The sequence below is a fragment of the Siphateles boraxobius genome, unplaced genomic scaffold (assembly GCF_051911475.1).
Source record: "Siphateles boraxobius isolate OS27281-9 unplaced genomic scaffold, OSU_SipBor_1 56, whole genome shotgun sequence".
Lineage (NCBI taxonomy): Eukaryota > Metazoa > Chordata > Actinopteri > Cypriniformes > Leuciscidae > Siphateles > Siphateles boraxobius.
The window spans coordinates 7710035-7727762 of NW_027509182.1; the positions used below are offsets into that span (position 1 = coordinate 7710035).

Genomic DNA, 17728 nt, shown 5'->3' on the forward strand with positions numbered 1-17728 from the left:
AGCACACCCGCCGAAAACATTTAGGCTACAAGCTGAATCTGCAGGGCCGCCAACTCTCACGAGTTCACTGTGAGAGACGCAATTCTGTCACTTTTTACACGCTCTCACGCCACACATCCATTTTCTCACGCAGAGAAAAATCGCGAAGCAAAGAGGACACTGACACCGACAGACAAGACAGAGCAGGTTACCATCGATATGAAACAGATTCTCAGCTCTCAGATTCTGTCAATTTTATTACAAAATTCAAACAATAAACACCGTTTTGGCGCTTGTAAATGTGACGTGAAAGAACGCTGGCAGATCTCAGTTCAAGCGGCACGTGAACCGAACATCTGTTAACTTACTCTTTACTACTAACTTACCGAAAAGTAATAAAATCGATCGATCAGTGTTTTTCAACCGCGGAAAGATGTCCATAAAACAGCTGGAGAACAACATATGTCACGTAACGTTACATTTACCTCAGGATGGCTTTTAATGACCCATAGAACGCATGTTAGTTAGACGCATTATAACATATAAAACACATTATATTTAATTTCAGTTAGTAAATTAAACCTTAGTAAACCTTTAATAATACCAGCTGACAGGGCTCTCTGTATGTTTACAGCATTAGGAGATTTTTTTTTTTTTGGGAGAACAATTAACACATTAACGTATCTACGGTACCTATTTATCCAAAGGAATTTAAATTGAATAAAGATCAGAATCAAATCACAAGAATTGAATTGAAATTGGGAAATTTGTGTTAAGCAATAATAAAAACAGTAGCATACCAGTAAACTTAATAAAATTATGTTTAGTTACCAAATAATTTGACAATCACAATACACTTATTGTGATGCAAGTTTTTTTTGTTTTTTACACATCCCCCCAATCCCAATCCACCCATTTTATTTTATGTTACATTTTCATTGTTTTCAAAGACAGGGCCTGTCCTCTTGTCTTTTTGGCTTGTTGTTTTTGATTGCACTTTAATGGAGATCAAATCCCAGAAGGGAATATTAAAACAAAATAAAGTTAAAACTTGTTTTGAACAATTTCTTTGTCATCTGCAGATTGATTTTAAGTAGGGAGAGAAAAAAATCGATTTAAATCGTAAATCGGATTTTTTGTGAAAAAATCTGGGATTTTTTTTTTAGGCCATATCGCCCAGCCCTAATTATGTATAATATATAGGATCATTTAAAGGAAAAATTACAGATTTATCTTACAATTTTTGGATTTTAAATTATTAGGCATTAAAAGCATGGTAAGTGTTGTGGTTACTATGTATTTACAACAAATATTACTTTAAAACTACCAATACTGAGGTAAAAGCATGGTAAGTTTTGTGGTTACTATGCATTTACAACAAATGACACATTAAAACTGCAAATACTGTGGTAAAAGCATGGTAAGTGTTGTGGTTACTATGCATTTACAACAAATATTACTTTAAAACTACCAATACTGAGATAAAAGCATGGCCAGTTTTGTGGTTACTGTGCATTTACAACAAATGACACATTAAAACTGCAAATACTGTGGTAAAAGCATGGTAAGTGTTGTGGTTACTATGCATTTACAACAAATATTACTTTAAAACTACCAATACTGAGGTAAAAGCATGGTAAGTTTTGTGGTTACTGTGCATTTACAACAAATGACACAGTAAAACTGCAAATACTGTGGTAAAAGCATGGTAAGTGTTGTGGTTACTGTGCATTTACAACAAATGACACATAAAAACTGCAAATACTGTGGTAAAAGCATGGTAAGTGTTGTGCTTACTGCGCTTCTACTACAAATACCACTTTGGAACTAATTACTACTTTGAACCTGATATGAATATATATTTCATATATGATTGAAGTGATTGAAGGTCTAGGCCTAAGTTATAGCACGTCACGTGACAGACAGTGTTTAATCACGTTAGTTTAGTAATGTGTTTCGAATTAGAAACCAATGAAACGCAAAGCCTTCGTGGAGATGACAGATATAATGCAGTTACTGAACATGAGAGAGCTAATCTGATCAATATCGACAAACAGAAAAGACATTATAGCAAACATTATTTGGACAGCGTATTTACGACTACTTACCAACATCTGGCACACGTGACCTGATGCCAAACATCGCGATGTGTTCGGAATGAGACTTCTTCAACGCTATTTGCTACTGATAAAATTCGCGTCTGTTATTGCCGCCACAGGTTTCCCATTGAAAGCAATGGAGTTCCTAATGCTCCACAGAGTGACGCCAAGGGGCGCCTTTGGCGTCTGCTACGTGACGCCTCGGGCGCTTGACCATGCTTCAGTTGTTGACGCCTTGGGAGTGAGAATGGGTTGCAAATATTCATAATTAATCATAAGTTATTATTGATTATTAATATTTCATATAGCTAGGTTCCTTACAACAGTATAAACGGGTATTGGCATGAAAATATAAATCTGCCTTTATAGAGAGGGGCCTTTGCTAGGGGATCATCTTATCTGGGAGTCCTAAACATAATAAAGTCTCTGTTCTAAACAAATCTGGTTGAATAAAATTTCCAGAGGCAGTCTATTAATACAGACTAATTGATCACACTGTTTTGTGTTCCCTAAATATGTATTCCAGGTAACCGAGGAGCCCTGAAAAAGTAATCTTAGAATTTTTTACACCCTGTGATTTCTGCAACTAAATAACATTTATTGCTCATGGTTGTGAAATATAAAAATGTTGCACGATAAAGCTAATTTGTGGACTCCTTAAAGCATATATGCATAAAATAGTCTTTTTAGACATCATGATACTAATTCTTTAAATCACATTTCATAATGTTTTATTTAAAATTGATCAGAATTTATATTGCTAAAAAGACTACTTATCAGCTCAAAAGTCAATAAAACTGAAGACTCAGTTGAAACTGAGTTGAGACTCAACTGAAAACTGAGGACAAATTTCACAGTGATGTGTGGCAGATTTTAGAGGATGTGTCCACAGGCCAATAAATAACCAGGCATTCATGACAAACAGAAACTAGACCATTAGTCTATTCAAGCATCAACTCTTTCCACCTGGAGAAAGCTATCCCGAGATTAAACCTTGTTTTTTGCAATCTCCGGTCCTGTGGCTCCACAAGTATGGTCCTTCATTATAAATAACCGTACAGTGCAGCCTTCTAAACTTGCCGGGGCAGTGACAAGTGTCTCTCTTGTCCGGTTCAGCTGCTTTCAGTCACGTGACGCTGGCTCTGAACAAAAACACGCTGTGGAAACGCGTTGTATATCCCATGTATATAAAGATAATAAATTCTTCTTTTACGACTCGAGGAAAAGTCAGATCATTGGCAGAGTTATTTGTACAGCATTGAGGACATATTTATGAATAAAAATATTGATTTTAGATAATAAAATACTTAAACTTCACATTTTCCCTTTAAGTTGTAAGTAACAACATTTTACAATATTACTGTTTCACAGTATTGTTGATCAAATAAATGCATTCTTGTGTTAAAGTCACTCACTTGCACTGGTCAAAAAGACACTCAAAAGACACTTGTCGCCATCTAGTGGTATAATTAAGTTTTCCCACTGTCTTAAAAATAACTATAAAATATTATATAAAATAACTAAAATTTTACCAAAAAAAAAATATGAATCATTTACCCAGTGGTGGCCATATACCGATTCTGATGTTCTATCGTATTATGAATTTGCAAAGACCTTTAAACCGTTTTCAACATTTAGCACAAACCATATTAAAGGGTAACTAAACCCCTGGTCAAAGCCTGACTCCGCCCGCTGGCAATATTTGAAAAATGCTGGAAAAGTGGGCAGAGCCCAGCGGAGATAGAGGCGACGAAACGAGGGCGTGGCTGAGCGGGGGGGCGTGCACCTGAGACCCGCAGTGACAGCTGCTGTCAAACTAGCTAAAATGGAGTGACGCAAGTAGCTTTGCAACAGAGCGGTCACTTGAAGTCGAGAACTTTTCTCCCCCACCTTCACCTGAAGTGGAGGAGGGTGAATTGTCTGTGGACACCAGAGGCCTCATGTACAAAGACTTGCGTTGAATTCATACTAAAACATTGCGTACAGACAAAGCTGTAAATGTGCGTACGCACAAAAAAAAACAACAGATGTATGAATCTCTGCGTACGAAGGATCCCACGCATATTGTCTTTGTACATCCCAATTAACGTAACAATGAGCGCACATGCACGAGCACAACGCCCCACCCAGTCTCCTCCCTTAATTAAATACATTTAAATATGGTAATGAGTCAACTTTGGCAAAAGAAAGGAGTAAGAAAATGGCTAAAGCAAACAGCAAGAAGCGAAACTTTACAGAAAGTGAATTGGAGGTGCTACTATTGGAGGTAGAAACGAGAAAAAAAAATATTTGGAACTTTGTCCTCCGGAATTAATAACAAAAGGAAAAAATATGAGTGGGAGACTTTGGCTGATGCCGTCAATGCGTGGGATCTGAAAGTCGCACTGTAAATGACCTTAAAAAGAAATGGTCTGATATAAAGCTGGACATTAAATGGAACTGCTGCGCACCGACAGAGTGTGGGCAGAACAGGCAGTGGTAAAGGGGTCGATGAACGTACAACCCTTTGAGCAGAGAGTTGCCTCAATTATGGGTGACACTTTACTCTCTGGAGTAGTATCTGCTGCTGTGGGAGACTCGGATTTACTACTGGACTGCCACGAAGGTAACCGATATTATCTGCACATTTATTGAATGGAAATGTTTCCGATTCACATATGCAAATTCTTCTTCAGATGGCGCCTTTATAGCAATGTGTGTGCAGTCGATCGCTCCGATTACATTAGGAAAACTGGCTATCGCTGCAAATTGCGTTTTAATGTTTGGCTGGTCAACTACATCATATGGGAACCTTATATACCTGGTAGACATGCGGATGATCCCGACCCATACCGCTGGCATTGCGCGGCTCAAAGACGACTGGCTTATTCCTGAGCGGTCTGTCAGTTCCCTTTGGAAAGAACCAGTTGCCAGGAAACCAAGTGTTGTCAGCACCTGCAAGGGAACGGGTATTGCGTGGCTCCTCGCTCTCTCTCTCTCTTTAGATTCGGACCCAACTCCGCACAGAGCTCCAAGAGGATAGCCCTTGGAAATCTGAAACGGCTGATAAGCCAGTCATCATCCTGGGCCAGAAAATCATTGTGGTCCCTAAAAACTCATTCTCTTCGCTTTCTGCCATTAGCAATGTCCTCTAATAAGGCCAAAGCTGCCATTGCCATAGACTAAGGGTTGTATCAATTTGCATATGCTTTTATATGTTCTTACTTAATTGCATAATTGATAGAATATTCCCATAAGGCTCGTGTGACAATATATGTAAATTATTTTATAAATTGCAAATTAATAGCAATGCTTCCCACAGTTGGTAGTGCGATAGACTTGTAGAACAATTCGTTGTGTAATGTTTGCAACTTAACTTCATTGCCTGTAAGAGTCGCCAGCGGACAAAAACTATGAGAAATGTACGTACACCAGACATGAAATTGGCGTGGAGGAACGCACACTCACGTTGATTTAACTGTTAGTACATCCGACCGTGAGCGTGAAAGCTGGCGTAAGCAAAGTTTTTGTGCGTACGCAAGATTGATACATGAGGCCCCAGCTCAAACTGCGGTCTTGACTCCTGCATCGCGATCGGCATCCGATTATTCTTATATTCAGTAATTTTGAGGTAATTTTTTCCAGGATTATTATTACTATTACGTTCATTATATTTTGCTGCTATGTGAAAAAAATAATCAGCAAATCGCGCCGGTGTTGTGCCGAATTTCGACTCCCAGCCAAATTATTACCCCCCTCGTTGAAATCAATATCTGATTGCCGAATCCTAACCCCTCCCCTAATCCTAACCCCTCCCCCACAGCTAATCCTAAACCTACCATACTAGGGGGGTAATAATTTGGCGGGGGACAGAATTCTGCACCACACCGGCGCATTTGTCGACACCAGAGGATTAACTCTAGCCTAATAAGAAGGAACATAAATTGTGATTAAAAATATATGCTCACTCACATCATGACGCCGCTCAATGGTGGAGGTCATGCAGGAAGAGGTATAAAGAGCAGCGTTTGGCAGCGCGAGCTGTGTGGAGAAGCCCATTTCCACCTCCATTGCGTTGGAGAAGCAATCCCACGTAAAATGCAGATTGCACACTGGAGCGATAGGCGAGATTGACTACCTTTTTTACACCATATATTTGAAAATTAAAACACTTTATACCCAAATGTCACAAAATGTACTCGAATCAATGAACAACATTTATGAAGCTCCATTCTTACAGATAATTAACTAAAAAAAGTTGTTTTAGTGTTTAGTTACCCTTTAAAGAACTAAGACCATTGGAATTATTTGAGGTACGATCAGTCAGCGCTCTTTTTTGTGTGATACTTTTACATCTTTTTTTTTAAGCTTTGTTCACTGCCAGTTTCACTGGTAATTGTTCACTGCAATTATATTGACGAACGCGAGCAGGGGAAGAGTTGATGGTAAGTAGATCACATCATTTCTGGCTGCATTAACTTACAAATCAAACATTGTGCAAGTAATGTGCACACATTTACTAAAAATAGAATGGCAATGGTAAGTAAATTAGCTGTTCTGTATGTTTTAGTCTTTAGTTTTATTATAATTTAATTCATCTTGACTGATAAAAACTTTATACAAAAACTTTGTACAACACATGTTACATTTGATACAGAAAGAGAGAGTTGATACAGATGCCTTGGCTTTAAAAAAAATTCTGTTGCGCTTTTGTTTGGGATGTGAGAGTTGTCGATTTTGGGTCTGTGTAAGGGTGTGACCAAGAACAGGCAGGACAGGGAGTGAGCAAATGAAAAAATGTATTCTTCCAAAATAATATACAGGGGCAGATATAATGAAAATAATTCCCAAAGTAAAGTCTCTATAAAAATCAAAGACTTAAGATGGAAGTTAACTGAAACTAACAAAAATTAACCAGGCCTAAAAATAAATCTCCCCTGTTAACAAAAAAAATAAAAATAACTACAAACAAAACAACTAAGGTCAGCAGATCATGATGTTACTCTAGCTAGACCAGCACCTGACTCCATTGATACCTTCACCACTGCTATATATACTGCTTAGCCTGTACCAAACAAAAATAGAGGTAAATATCAAAATAAACTTTTCCCCAATCAACAATAATATTTACCTCAAAATATACACTGTATCGTACCTAACATAATTCAATCAACTACTTAAAGCACAATACAACAACAATTCCAAACAATCAAAACAAAATTAAACTGAATGAAATAAAATAAAAAGATCCCCCTCCGAGCCGGATCATGATGGTACAGTTCAATTTCCTCTGGAACAGCACAAGTTTGGAGGCTGAAGCCCCGCCTCTTCCTTTGATTGCCGACTCCTGGAATGCAGCCGTTCACTCCATGGACCAGAGAAATCCAGAACCCAGGTAGAGTTAAACAGCAAAGAAGAATATAAGTAGTGTGCACCCTTCTATACATTCAAACTTTAATAAACTGTTAACTTGTTAACCCGTCCTGTGTTTGTTTTTTATACTAAGGGGATTTAAATAAAACAAACCATGTTAAACTAAACTTCAAAATAACCAAATTAAATCATGATAGAATTAAAGATGTGAGGTGAGCTACGCACCCGTCACAGTCTGTAATATATGATGGATTCTGACTCTTGAATAGTTTCACCATGTATACAAGAGTGTTTTTGCACTTTTCCTTGTCACACACAACTTCCCTGCACTCACTGTTGTAGCAGCTAGCAGTTCCGCATCACAATCCGTACACGAAAACTCGCTTCCGGGCACGTAAAAACGTCAGAGCAACCCTTAACGGATTAGACCAATGAACTTTTGATATGTCATTTACTGGGGGAGGGTCTTATCTTCGTTTCTTAGCTTTGATTGGTTCATTTTTGGCCTATGAAATGCTCATAAATGGCGATTTGCTGAGGCGGCGCTGGGTGGGGAACTATGTTACGCGTCACAAGATTCCGTACAGTCATTGTTGGGAGCGTAACATGAAACCGTACAAAATGGGGTTTTATTAACCTTATAACACACATTTTAGGTTAAAAATGTTCAACACCAATAACCATTACGTTTAACTTCAATACTATAGACCACATGACCAAAACTTCATTCATTTCATTCGCTGACTCTCTTCCCTCCTTCACCGGAGTCTACGCGAGATCCCCGCCCACCGCCATTTTTAAACGTCACTCGGGTGTCCTTGTACTTACCGCTGAAATGTCGTCTTCAAAGGGCGTGGACTTCGACAATGAGTGAAGAAGATCAAATATGAAAAAACACAGTTTCCAAAGGTATATATAACTTTATTTGACCTGGAAGTGATTCATTGTACATTTGATTCAAAAGGTCACTGTACGGATTCATGTTACGGAAGCGCCGCTGTACGGATTGTGATGCGGAACTGCTACATCGTATGGAGACGTACGTACGCTGCTCACTTTAACGTTAATAAAAACCTTTTATTCTTTACCTCTCTGGATCTTTGGGGAATCTATGAAATGCTAGTTGATTGGTTGTACCCTTTTAGCTGTTGCAGTTGATGGCAGAACAATGTTTTCTTTGTTTCCAATTATGTCCAGAAATAATGCTGTACAGTTGAGCTGATGGTAAAACCGTTGGTTCAGTCCAAAATGGCGTCAGCGCGACAGTAGCGCCATCTAGCGATTGTTACCAAAACTGCAACGGAGTTTCGCCTCTTGGTACTTCTATACTCTTTCCATTGGGTAAACCCCATAGACACTAGGCCTATTTCACAAAAATCGTGAGCTTAGAATTATATGGTTCTACCTCCACTTTTGGTCGAAATGAGTTTTTGACATAATCTTATCCATTAGGTATTTATTAATATCTGTGTGGTGTTATTTTTGTAAAAAAAATATTTTGTTAGTAGTTATTAATAAAATAAAAAGGTTCCATCTCAAAAAACAGCAGGGATTTAAAAACTTTTATGCTCAATATCTCAGAACTACCCTAAACGGAGATAGAACTGTATAATTCTAAGCTCACGAAATGGCCAACGAGACCGGAAGTAGGGTAAACTCTTTTCCTGTGAAAGCGCTAGCGGTCGGAGAAAAAATGCGGAGACTAAAAGCGGTAAGTCCTGTTCGTACCTTTTTATGTTTCACCTAAAAAAACAACAACCCTATTTATCATTTCACAGATATCCTTGGAACGAAATGTTGAAAAAGCATTGGATTTGAGCTATACGAAGAGAACAGGGGCACTTCACGACGGAGGACGACGTCCGTGTACGCAGGGCCGTATTAAGACAGTGTGGTGCCCCTGGGCACTATACCTCAAAAGCCAAAAGTTATGTATTTGCTTTTTAAGAATTTAAAGTTGATAACATAAAAATGTACGAAAAATATTTTTAAAGCTTGTTGTAATGTGGTTGTGAATGGTTGGTGCCCCTGGGCACTATAGTATCCAGCTGCAGACCCGGAAGTAAGGGGCGGAGCTTATGTTCTAACACCAGCGCCAGTACCGGAAGGGAGGGGCGGAGCTTACGTTCTAACACCAGCGCCAGGACCGGAAGGGAAGGGCGGAGCTTACGTTCTAAACCGAGTAACGCCACCTAATGTTTTGGAGCGTAATTTGCTTAGACACGAAACAGCATACTTTTATTACACACGAAACGTCAAACTTTATACGCATGTTATAATCATACATTAAGGAACAGTACAATAAGCATTTTAAAACATTGATTTTGTGTAATATAATTGTATATAGTTATCCGTTTCATTGTATTATGATATGAGAGTTACTTCCTGATCATGATGGTGAAAAATAATGCTTGAAACTTATGGGCATTTTAATGTTTAATAGTTTAATTGTTTTAGCTAAGCAGTTTATACATAAGTGTAGATTTATGAAGGTAAGACCTTTGTTTTTGGTTTTTATGAAGGAGTTAACTCTGTATAAGAAAGCTTTGAAAGATATAAAAACAAGACAAGCCTTGGAGGTTTTCAAAATTATATACAATTTGATAACTGATTAGACCTCTGTGATATTTTATTTTCTATTTATTTATTTATTTATTGTGTTTACAAAAATTTTAAATTGTTGTGATATTGAAGGTATGTATTGTTAATATGAATTTGCAATGCCTGGTTTTGATTGTTTAATAAAAAATAAAAACGTATGGGCATTTTATATAAAATATACTTTATTTCACAAGAACATGTGCAGCATACATTTTTCTTTATGTAAAATAATAATGTCAAAAATCTAAAAAAGAGAGAGAAAATTCAGCATTGTTTTAAAAGAAACAATAAAAATGTATACAACAAATGACCAATTCACCCCTAGGCCCATTTTATCACAACAATCCTGTATAAATTTAACTTAAAATGTATCAAATGAGGAACTCACTCTCAGGCCCTTACATTCTTGCAAAAATAACTACAATGCAATAATACTAATTCCACCCCTCCCTCACTTCCGGTTCTGGCGCTGGGGTTCTGAAACTGGTGGTGCTGCGGGTCTGCAGCTGGATATATCTCCCCTGGGCACTGGCCCAAGTGCCCTTATGGATAATCGAGCTCTTTTTTGTACGAGAGTCCGTAGTGGTGCCGAATTCTGACCCCCGCCATATTATTACCCCCCTAGCATGATAGGTTTAGGATTAGTTGTGGGGAAGGGGTTAGGATTAGGCAATCAGATACTGATTTCAACGAGGGTGGGTAATCATTTGGCAGGGAGTTGAAATTCGGCACAACCCCGGTCGTAGATATCTTACACTGCGGGCCGTGTTGTGCAGGTTTTCATGGAACAACAGGGAGAAGTTAAATTGTGCCAGACTCAGACTCGTGTCTGTGGTGTGAATGAGAAAGGAGATGTTGAAATGGAGTGTTGATGCCGGTTCAGTAGTGGTGCCCTGACAAAACATGTTTATTGCACTTGATTGGTATCTGATTTGCACGTCATGCACTTTTATTTATTATTAATAGCTGTTGGTAAATTAAAATTGTTTGAAGAAGTTGATTCCTGTAAATTTATTTCCTTTTTTTCTTTTTACATTGGTGCGGGGCCTTTACCAGGCCTGCTGTTTGCTTGTGCAAACAAAGGTAGCTGGAACATTTTTGGTTCCTAAAATGTCCTAAAATCTTCTGTCTGGTAAATGAATGCAATCAGGACGATTTCCAGCAGCACAAGAACATGTATTAGCTGCCATTTGAGGTGGATTGTTGGTTTTATCTAAAGAAAGTTATAGAAATACTTTAACATATTTCACATCTTTATTTAGGCCTAACCCTTGTGTTGTTAATTTAGGGTGCACACTGGGGTTTAGGGTCTCCAAAAATACAATTGGAATATACTGCAAAATATAATGTGATGTATTAGTCCTACATAATACATTTCCATATATGGGAAACTAGTGATTATATTTGGCAATATACTGCAATATATGCATTAACCATGTATGGCTATATATTAATACATATAAAATATTCATAAATGAAAACAAAAAATAATAATATTCACAAAGTTTTATCCTTTATTGTGTACATTATAGTGCACATACATGTTCACATTTAAATGTGAATGTATATGTAAGGTTGATGATTGGCCAAATACCATTAAGACTATAATTATTATATTTTGAAAGTAATGGCTGTGCACTCCTCGGCACAGTGATAGTCTTTGGCTAAACACTTTAGTACATGCAGGTGTGCTTGTATTTTTGATAACTACTTTGAAAAGATGAAACATTTATAATGTAAATAAAGAGATATAAGAAATATATTACATGATATATTTATCTATGTGTGTTAATGCTGCATGAGAAAATATATCTGCAATATATTAAACATGGAGTACCATATCTGATCACATACTGTATACATCAATATATTATGAAGTGTATTACTGAAAATAAAATTACATACATTATGATAAATATAGTGTCTCACATTTTTAAATATATAAAAAGTGGCAATTCTTTATGTATTATCAATATATTGTAATAAATTTACACAATATATTATTTTGTATATTTTCAAATATACTGTTAAACCATTTAATATATTGATCATTCATATATAGGGAAATATATTTTCTTTTCCCAGATAGTAAAATGCTGATTTTGTAACATCATGATTTTTAAATACATGTAATATCACTCACTTCATTCATATTTTTAGTCTAACCATTTTTAAATTATATGCCTTGATTTCATTATTAGACCTACTAGCAACGTTAGGTCAAATTCACTGTAAAGATGTACAATTCTTAGTTTCATTCATGGTCGTAACATGAAAAATGAGCCATAATCTAGTGAAAGATTGCTGCAATCTCTGGGACAACTAACACTTAAAGGGTAACTAAACCCTAAACCAACTTTTTTTAGTTAATGATCTGTAAGACTGGGGCTTTATTTAAATGAATGCCATTTAAATGAATGGAACTTTTTTAATGTAAGCAAACGTCAAGAATTTGTAACCTTTGTCCAATTTCGATCTTTTCACAGCTCCCTGAAAACTATCAACAAAACGGACAACATCTGCTATTCTTACTTTTGGCAGATAAATTAATGACTGAGAGAAAACAAGCTGTTCACAGTCTATTTTTTTAGAATGAATGGCGATCATAGCGGGCGGCGGCGCGACCGGAAGTATCGCTACCCTACTTCCGGTCTCTGCCGCCATTTTGTGAAATAGGCCTCTTGTTCAATGGTTCGCCGCTGGGGGGCGATGATCAGCATGATTCATGGGTTCACATCGCCCCCCAGCGGTGAACATTGAAATTTCGAAAGTTTCGAAACAGTTATGACGTTACAAAGCATTGTTTACGGAAATTGCATGACTTGGGTAGTTTGATACACGCTCCAAACCACTGATTCGAAACAAAATATTCGTAAAGGTTTCAAAGCTTCATGAAGCAGTGATTCAAAATCAACTATCACTACCTTTTGTGGTCAGAAAAGAGTCATACCTCATACGGCATAGTATAGAAGAACAGTAGCCTACTATCACTTTAAGAACATCAGGATAGTAAACTTTTGAACACTAGGGGGAGCTTTACAGCGTTTCCTAACCAGGCCTAACCTAAAGCGATTACGAAAACGTTTTAATTCGATACGAAAACGAAACTATATCAGTTCCGAATGGTCAAAATGTATGATTCATTTGTTTGTTTTTTAGTCAATTAATACTAGACAATAATAAGTTAACTCTCGCTTACCCGAATTCTTCTATATTTTGCCTTTCACAGCAGGCTGATAAAAAAATTAAGACGGCTGATTATTATTGTGTTTATTTTATTACCAGTAATTTTATTACCATTATATACGTATGTATTATTACATTTATACGTATTGTTGTACTTATACAGATTTTAATTAAAAACATGGGTAGGGGTCCCACAGATAAAGGCAAATCACAGAGGGAATATCACAAACCACTAGGAGACTGTTGTATAACCACAAAGTCCAGAGGCTTTCATTTAGTCATTAATAATAATAATAATAATAATAATAAACATTGCAAATACTAAATTACAAACAGTAGGATTTTTTTTATTAGCATCCTTCATCTTCTTTGCCAAAGGGGGTGAAGTTTCTTTAATGTGTGTTCAGTGTTCAACTAAAGTTATTCCTCTTTAAAAGTTGTGGGTAGCACGTCTATCTGCCTCATCATTACCACATTCCTACTCATTTTCTGAGGGTAGATGAAAGCTTACTAAAAACATTCAATCTAAAACCTTCTAAGACAAAGCCAAGAAAATAGCAGAACATATTATTGGTGGCTTCCAAAGTCCTGTTATAGAAATACTTTACTTGTTAATTATAATATTATTTTAAAGGGGAAATCAACTATTCAGGTTACAAGTTGTGGAAACATGGTATAATATAAATACTTTTTTATGCACTTCCCTTTGCACAAAGCAAACACAAATAATAGACACAGAGAATAAAATCAGAGATGCATATTTAGTTACAAATAACTAAAGATTTCCTGCTTGCTCAGTGTCATTATGATATTGTTGTGGCTGGTATGACTGTACTTCTGGATCGCAGCGATGAAGCAGAAAAGGCATAAAGAAAGGGGTTCACGCAACTGTTTATAAAGAAAAGAGCTCTAGTTACTTTGTGGCCTGCATTTGAATCCCATGACCCTACCATTAAAACAACGTTACTGATCGCACAGGGGATGCAGAATATGAAGAAGGCCACTACGATTCTGACAACCAGTTTTGTCAGCCTGTGGCTGTTGAAGGAAGCTGAATGACTTATCCGTTGGTGAAGTCGAAGATAGAAGCCCAACAGGATGAAGAGTGGCACAATAAATATCACTAGAGTCTCAACAAATAAGACAACAATTTTTTCTTGAGTATTGCTATAATCCGTACTACATTCTAGAAACCCATCCTTCATGTGCTTGACGCTTCGGAAATAAAGAGAGTAAGAAGCCAAAGCTCCACTTGATGTCCATATCCCAAAAATCAGCCCGTTTTGACCCTTCCTTCCAAGCTTCGCCCATTGCTGAGGATACAGCACCTGCAGGTACCTTTGCACACTCAATAAGGTGACAGCATGCACACTACAGTAGAGGCTCCAGTACACTAGATGGGAAAGTAACTTGCATAGAGCTCTGCCAAAAACCCAGCCGTTTAGAAGTGCGTAGATCCACACAGGCAGAGAAATCAGACTCAGTAGATCAGAGACAGCCAGACTCAGCATCAGTTTCGGGGTGAAGCTATCCTCCTTTATATGTTGGGTGAGCATGACCATCACCGCTACATTACCTGGTACACCCAGCGTACAGCACAATCCCAGAACACTGCTGGAAATTAGTGTTTCCACTGAGGTACGGGCAAACAGGGAGCCATTCGAAATGTTCTGGTACTCCATGTTCACCTGCCAATTGCTGATGTGAATATAAACTTTGAGGTTTGCCAGTCTTAGGTTAGGATGCAGTCTCAGTTGTGGTCTTGTGGAGAGACATTAAGATTCTGAATGTGAATAAACAGGCATGCAAATGTTTGGGGAGAAAAAATTTGCAGTTTGATTTACATACTTTTTTAAACCGTCAGTCTGGCCATGTATGGCTGTGCATGAATGAGCTGTTTGTTGTGGTGTAACTAGCATTTCTGTTTTCCTTTGATATCTGTTAATGTTATTTGAAGGTCATGGACAATATATAAAGGGCAGAGCATATACACTGCAGAAGACTTTCAGATGCAATATATCTCGGCATGTCAACTTAATATGTCAAAACATAATTGATATGCACGTCAATAACCATTTGAAGGGTGATCTGTTTGTTGGTATGATCATAATGATTGCTCTGAAGTGATTGGCCGGTGTGAAGGCCGAATCAACAATGGAGTTTAAAAAATACGACCGATGGCGAGGTTCAGGCTTTATTAAGCTTAAATTCAGAGGATGAAATCCTGTAAAGTCGCGCGCAGTCCTACGTCACCGGACCATTTGCCTAATCTTCACGGTGGAAACGCAGACAGCACAGACTGATCTCATGAAATGGCGTATGTATGACACGCTAATTCGTATTTCCATTTTTGGCGTGCTATCAACACGCATAATCGCTTTTCAGCGTGTTTATCAACGCCGTTGACTTAACGTTACATCACTGTATATATAAATATATGACCTACCCCAACTCCATCCCTAAACCTACCCGTCACTGGGCTTAATACCATTTATGAGTCTTCCCCTACCATCCTGGGAAAAAAAATATCGCTCCCCAGATGTAGATATACATTTTGCTTCGTTTCGCTCGGACATTTAACAGCGTACACATACACGCGGAATCACTCGGACATTTAACGGCGTAGACATACACGCGGAAGATGACGGTTCGTTTTGGCGTGGACATACACGCGGATAGCTCAAAATGCCTATAGATAACACGCCACTTGACTTGAAAGTGGCGTGTATGTTTCAAGGGGGTAATCCATCAGCCGGAAGTTGAAGCCTCGCGGGAGCCGCCATTGTAGCAGAACTTCACCTGCTGTTAGCATTCCATTGACTCCCATTCATTTTGGCGTCACTTTGACAGCGAATAACTTTACATCTGAGGCGTCCAAATACTTCATTTGTCCATTATATATTTCTAAATAAACACGACAATGTATAAAAGGCTCCATTACTTTGTTTCTTACGTTATGGCCCCGTAGAAGCCGTTTTTGTTAAAAACAGGCTAACGATTGCGTCATGACCACGCGACTTTTTGTCGCACAATAGAGACATTACCGTATAGACAGGAGGAGAAGCTCGCAGGCAATCGGGGGGACGTCCCGTCAAGGGAGAAGCCCATACATAATGAGTCCATAAAAGCAACGGGACAAAATATTTCAACAACGTTTTTGGGGAATTGGAAATAATTCGGTATGTGGCAAGTGAATACATATGAAGTGATTAACGTTGGCAATTTTCACGCACAGCTACTAGAAGATTTACGTCTGTCAGACAGGTTGCTCACGTCATCAAGCTTAGTTTGAGTCGGTTTGAGTCTGCGCGTCAGGAACGGAAGTGCTAAAAAATCGCTAAAAATGGGCTTCAACTGTCTCAACTGAGTTCCAATGAGATGGCTCTGTCCACTTCTTATACTGTCTATGGTATGTTTACGCAGAGACATGATGTCATGTTGGACAGCAACTGATTTGGCAGGAAAAAAGTTCCTGGGACAAATTGTTCCGGGTAATTTCAGTGGAAACACGGCTATGGACATGGGAAGAGGTGAAGGAGGAAAAGGGGAAAAGAGAGGCTGATGAGACTGGTAGAGGATGAATGAGGAGAGAACAAGGGAGTGGGCAGCAAATAACAAATAGCCCGTTAATTGGATTGCTGGTACAGTTAATTACATTTATGAGAGAGTGAAGAAAAAGAACCCATGGAAACTCATTTAGAACTGTTTTAAAAAGTATCCAGACCGTAATGATTACTCCCAAATGAAGTTGGATGAGAAAATGCCTGTAATCTAGACAACTGATGACTATTTAAAATTTTCAGCTATGCTTTACAGTCAGAGTTATTCTTTGTTTTGTCTTTGTTTTCATTGGGTTCACTCTCTGTTTGCCTGTTTTCCCATTTGTTTCATTGGTTCATCTAATTCACCTGTCTCTCGTTAATTAATCCGTCAGCTTTTTTGTTTGCCCTCTGTACTTAAAGGAGGGATCAGTAGTTTTTGAAAAACACTTTTGGCCAATGCTGATATTTGAAATCACCAAAACAAACACTCCTACTACCCCAAAAGGATCTCGCCCCTAATTTGATAGCTCCCCCCATAGAATGTAAAAAAAGATGGACCCTATGTCTGCTCCGTTCCTCCGTTCTGCTCCAATTTTGATGTCTGTTGATTGCAGTACGACAAGAGGCTTGTTAAAATAAAGTAAATACAATCTCCTCAATCCTCCGGAGATTCCGAAGTCCGTTGGTGCTTCAGTGACTACTTCGCACAGAGATCCTGTCAATCATGACGTCACTGCACCGTTTTTATAGCATTAAATAACTAACTAAAAACTAACTTATTTTAAAAACAAACACTTGAAATTACATCAGCGTGATAAAAAATACAGTAAATGACAGAAACTATCTTTGGAAAAAAGATATGTGAAGTGTAATTTAATTGTTTAGTTGCCTCACGTCCTGTTGAATAACATGGGGAGGCGGGGTTTATGACCTATACTAGGACCAGTCACCGGGGGTTCGAGACGCTTT

At 37.9% G+C, this 17728-nt stretch overlaps 1 protein-coding gene across 1 annotated transcript; it reads right to left on the reverse strand.

The window, feature by feature from the left end:
* Positions 1 to 13919: 13919 nt before the first annotated feature.
* On the reverse strand, positions 13920 to 14899 carry LOC143714855 (C-X-C chemokine receptor type 4-like). Its single transcript, XM_077206272.1, has one exon. It carries the CDS (start codon positions 14897 to 14899, stop codon positions 14021 to 14023), a length of 879 nt encoding a protein of 292 aa, XP_077062387.1. The 3' UTR covers positions 13920 to 14020.
* Positions 14900 to 17728: the final 2829 nt, after the last annotated feature.

Excerpts from the sequence above, each read along its gene's own strand:
- LOC143714855 (XM_077206272.1), bottom strand. The coding sequence starts at position 14,899 with ATGGAGTACCAGAACATTTCGAATGGCTCCCTGTTTGCCCGTACCTCA.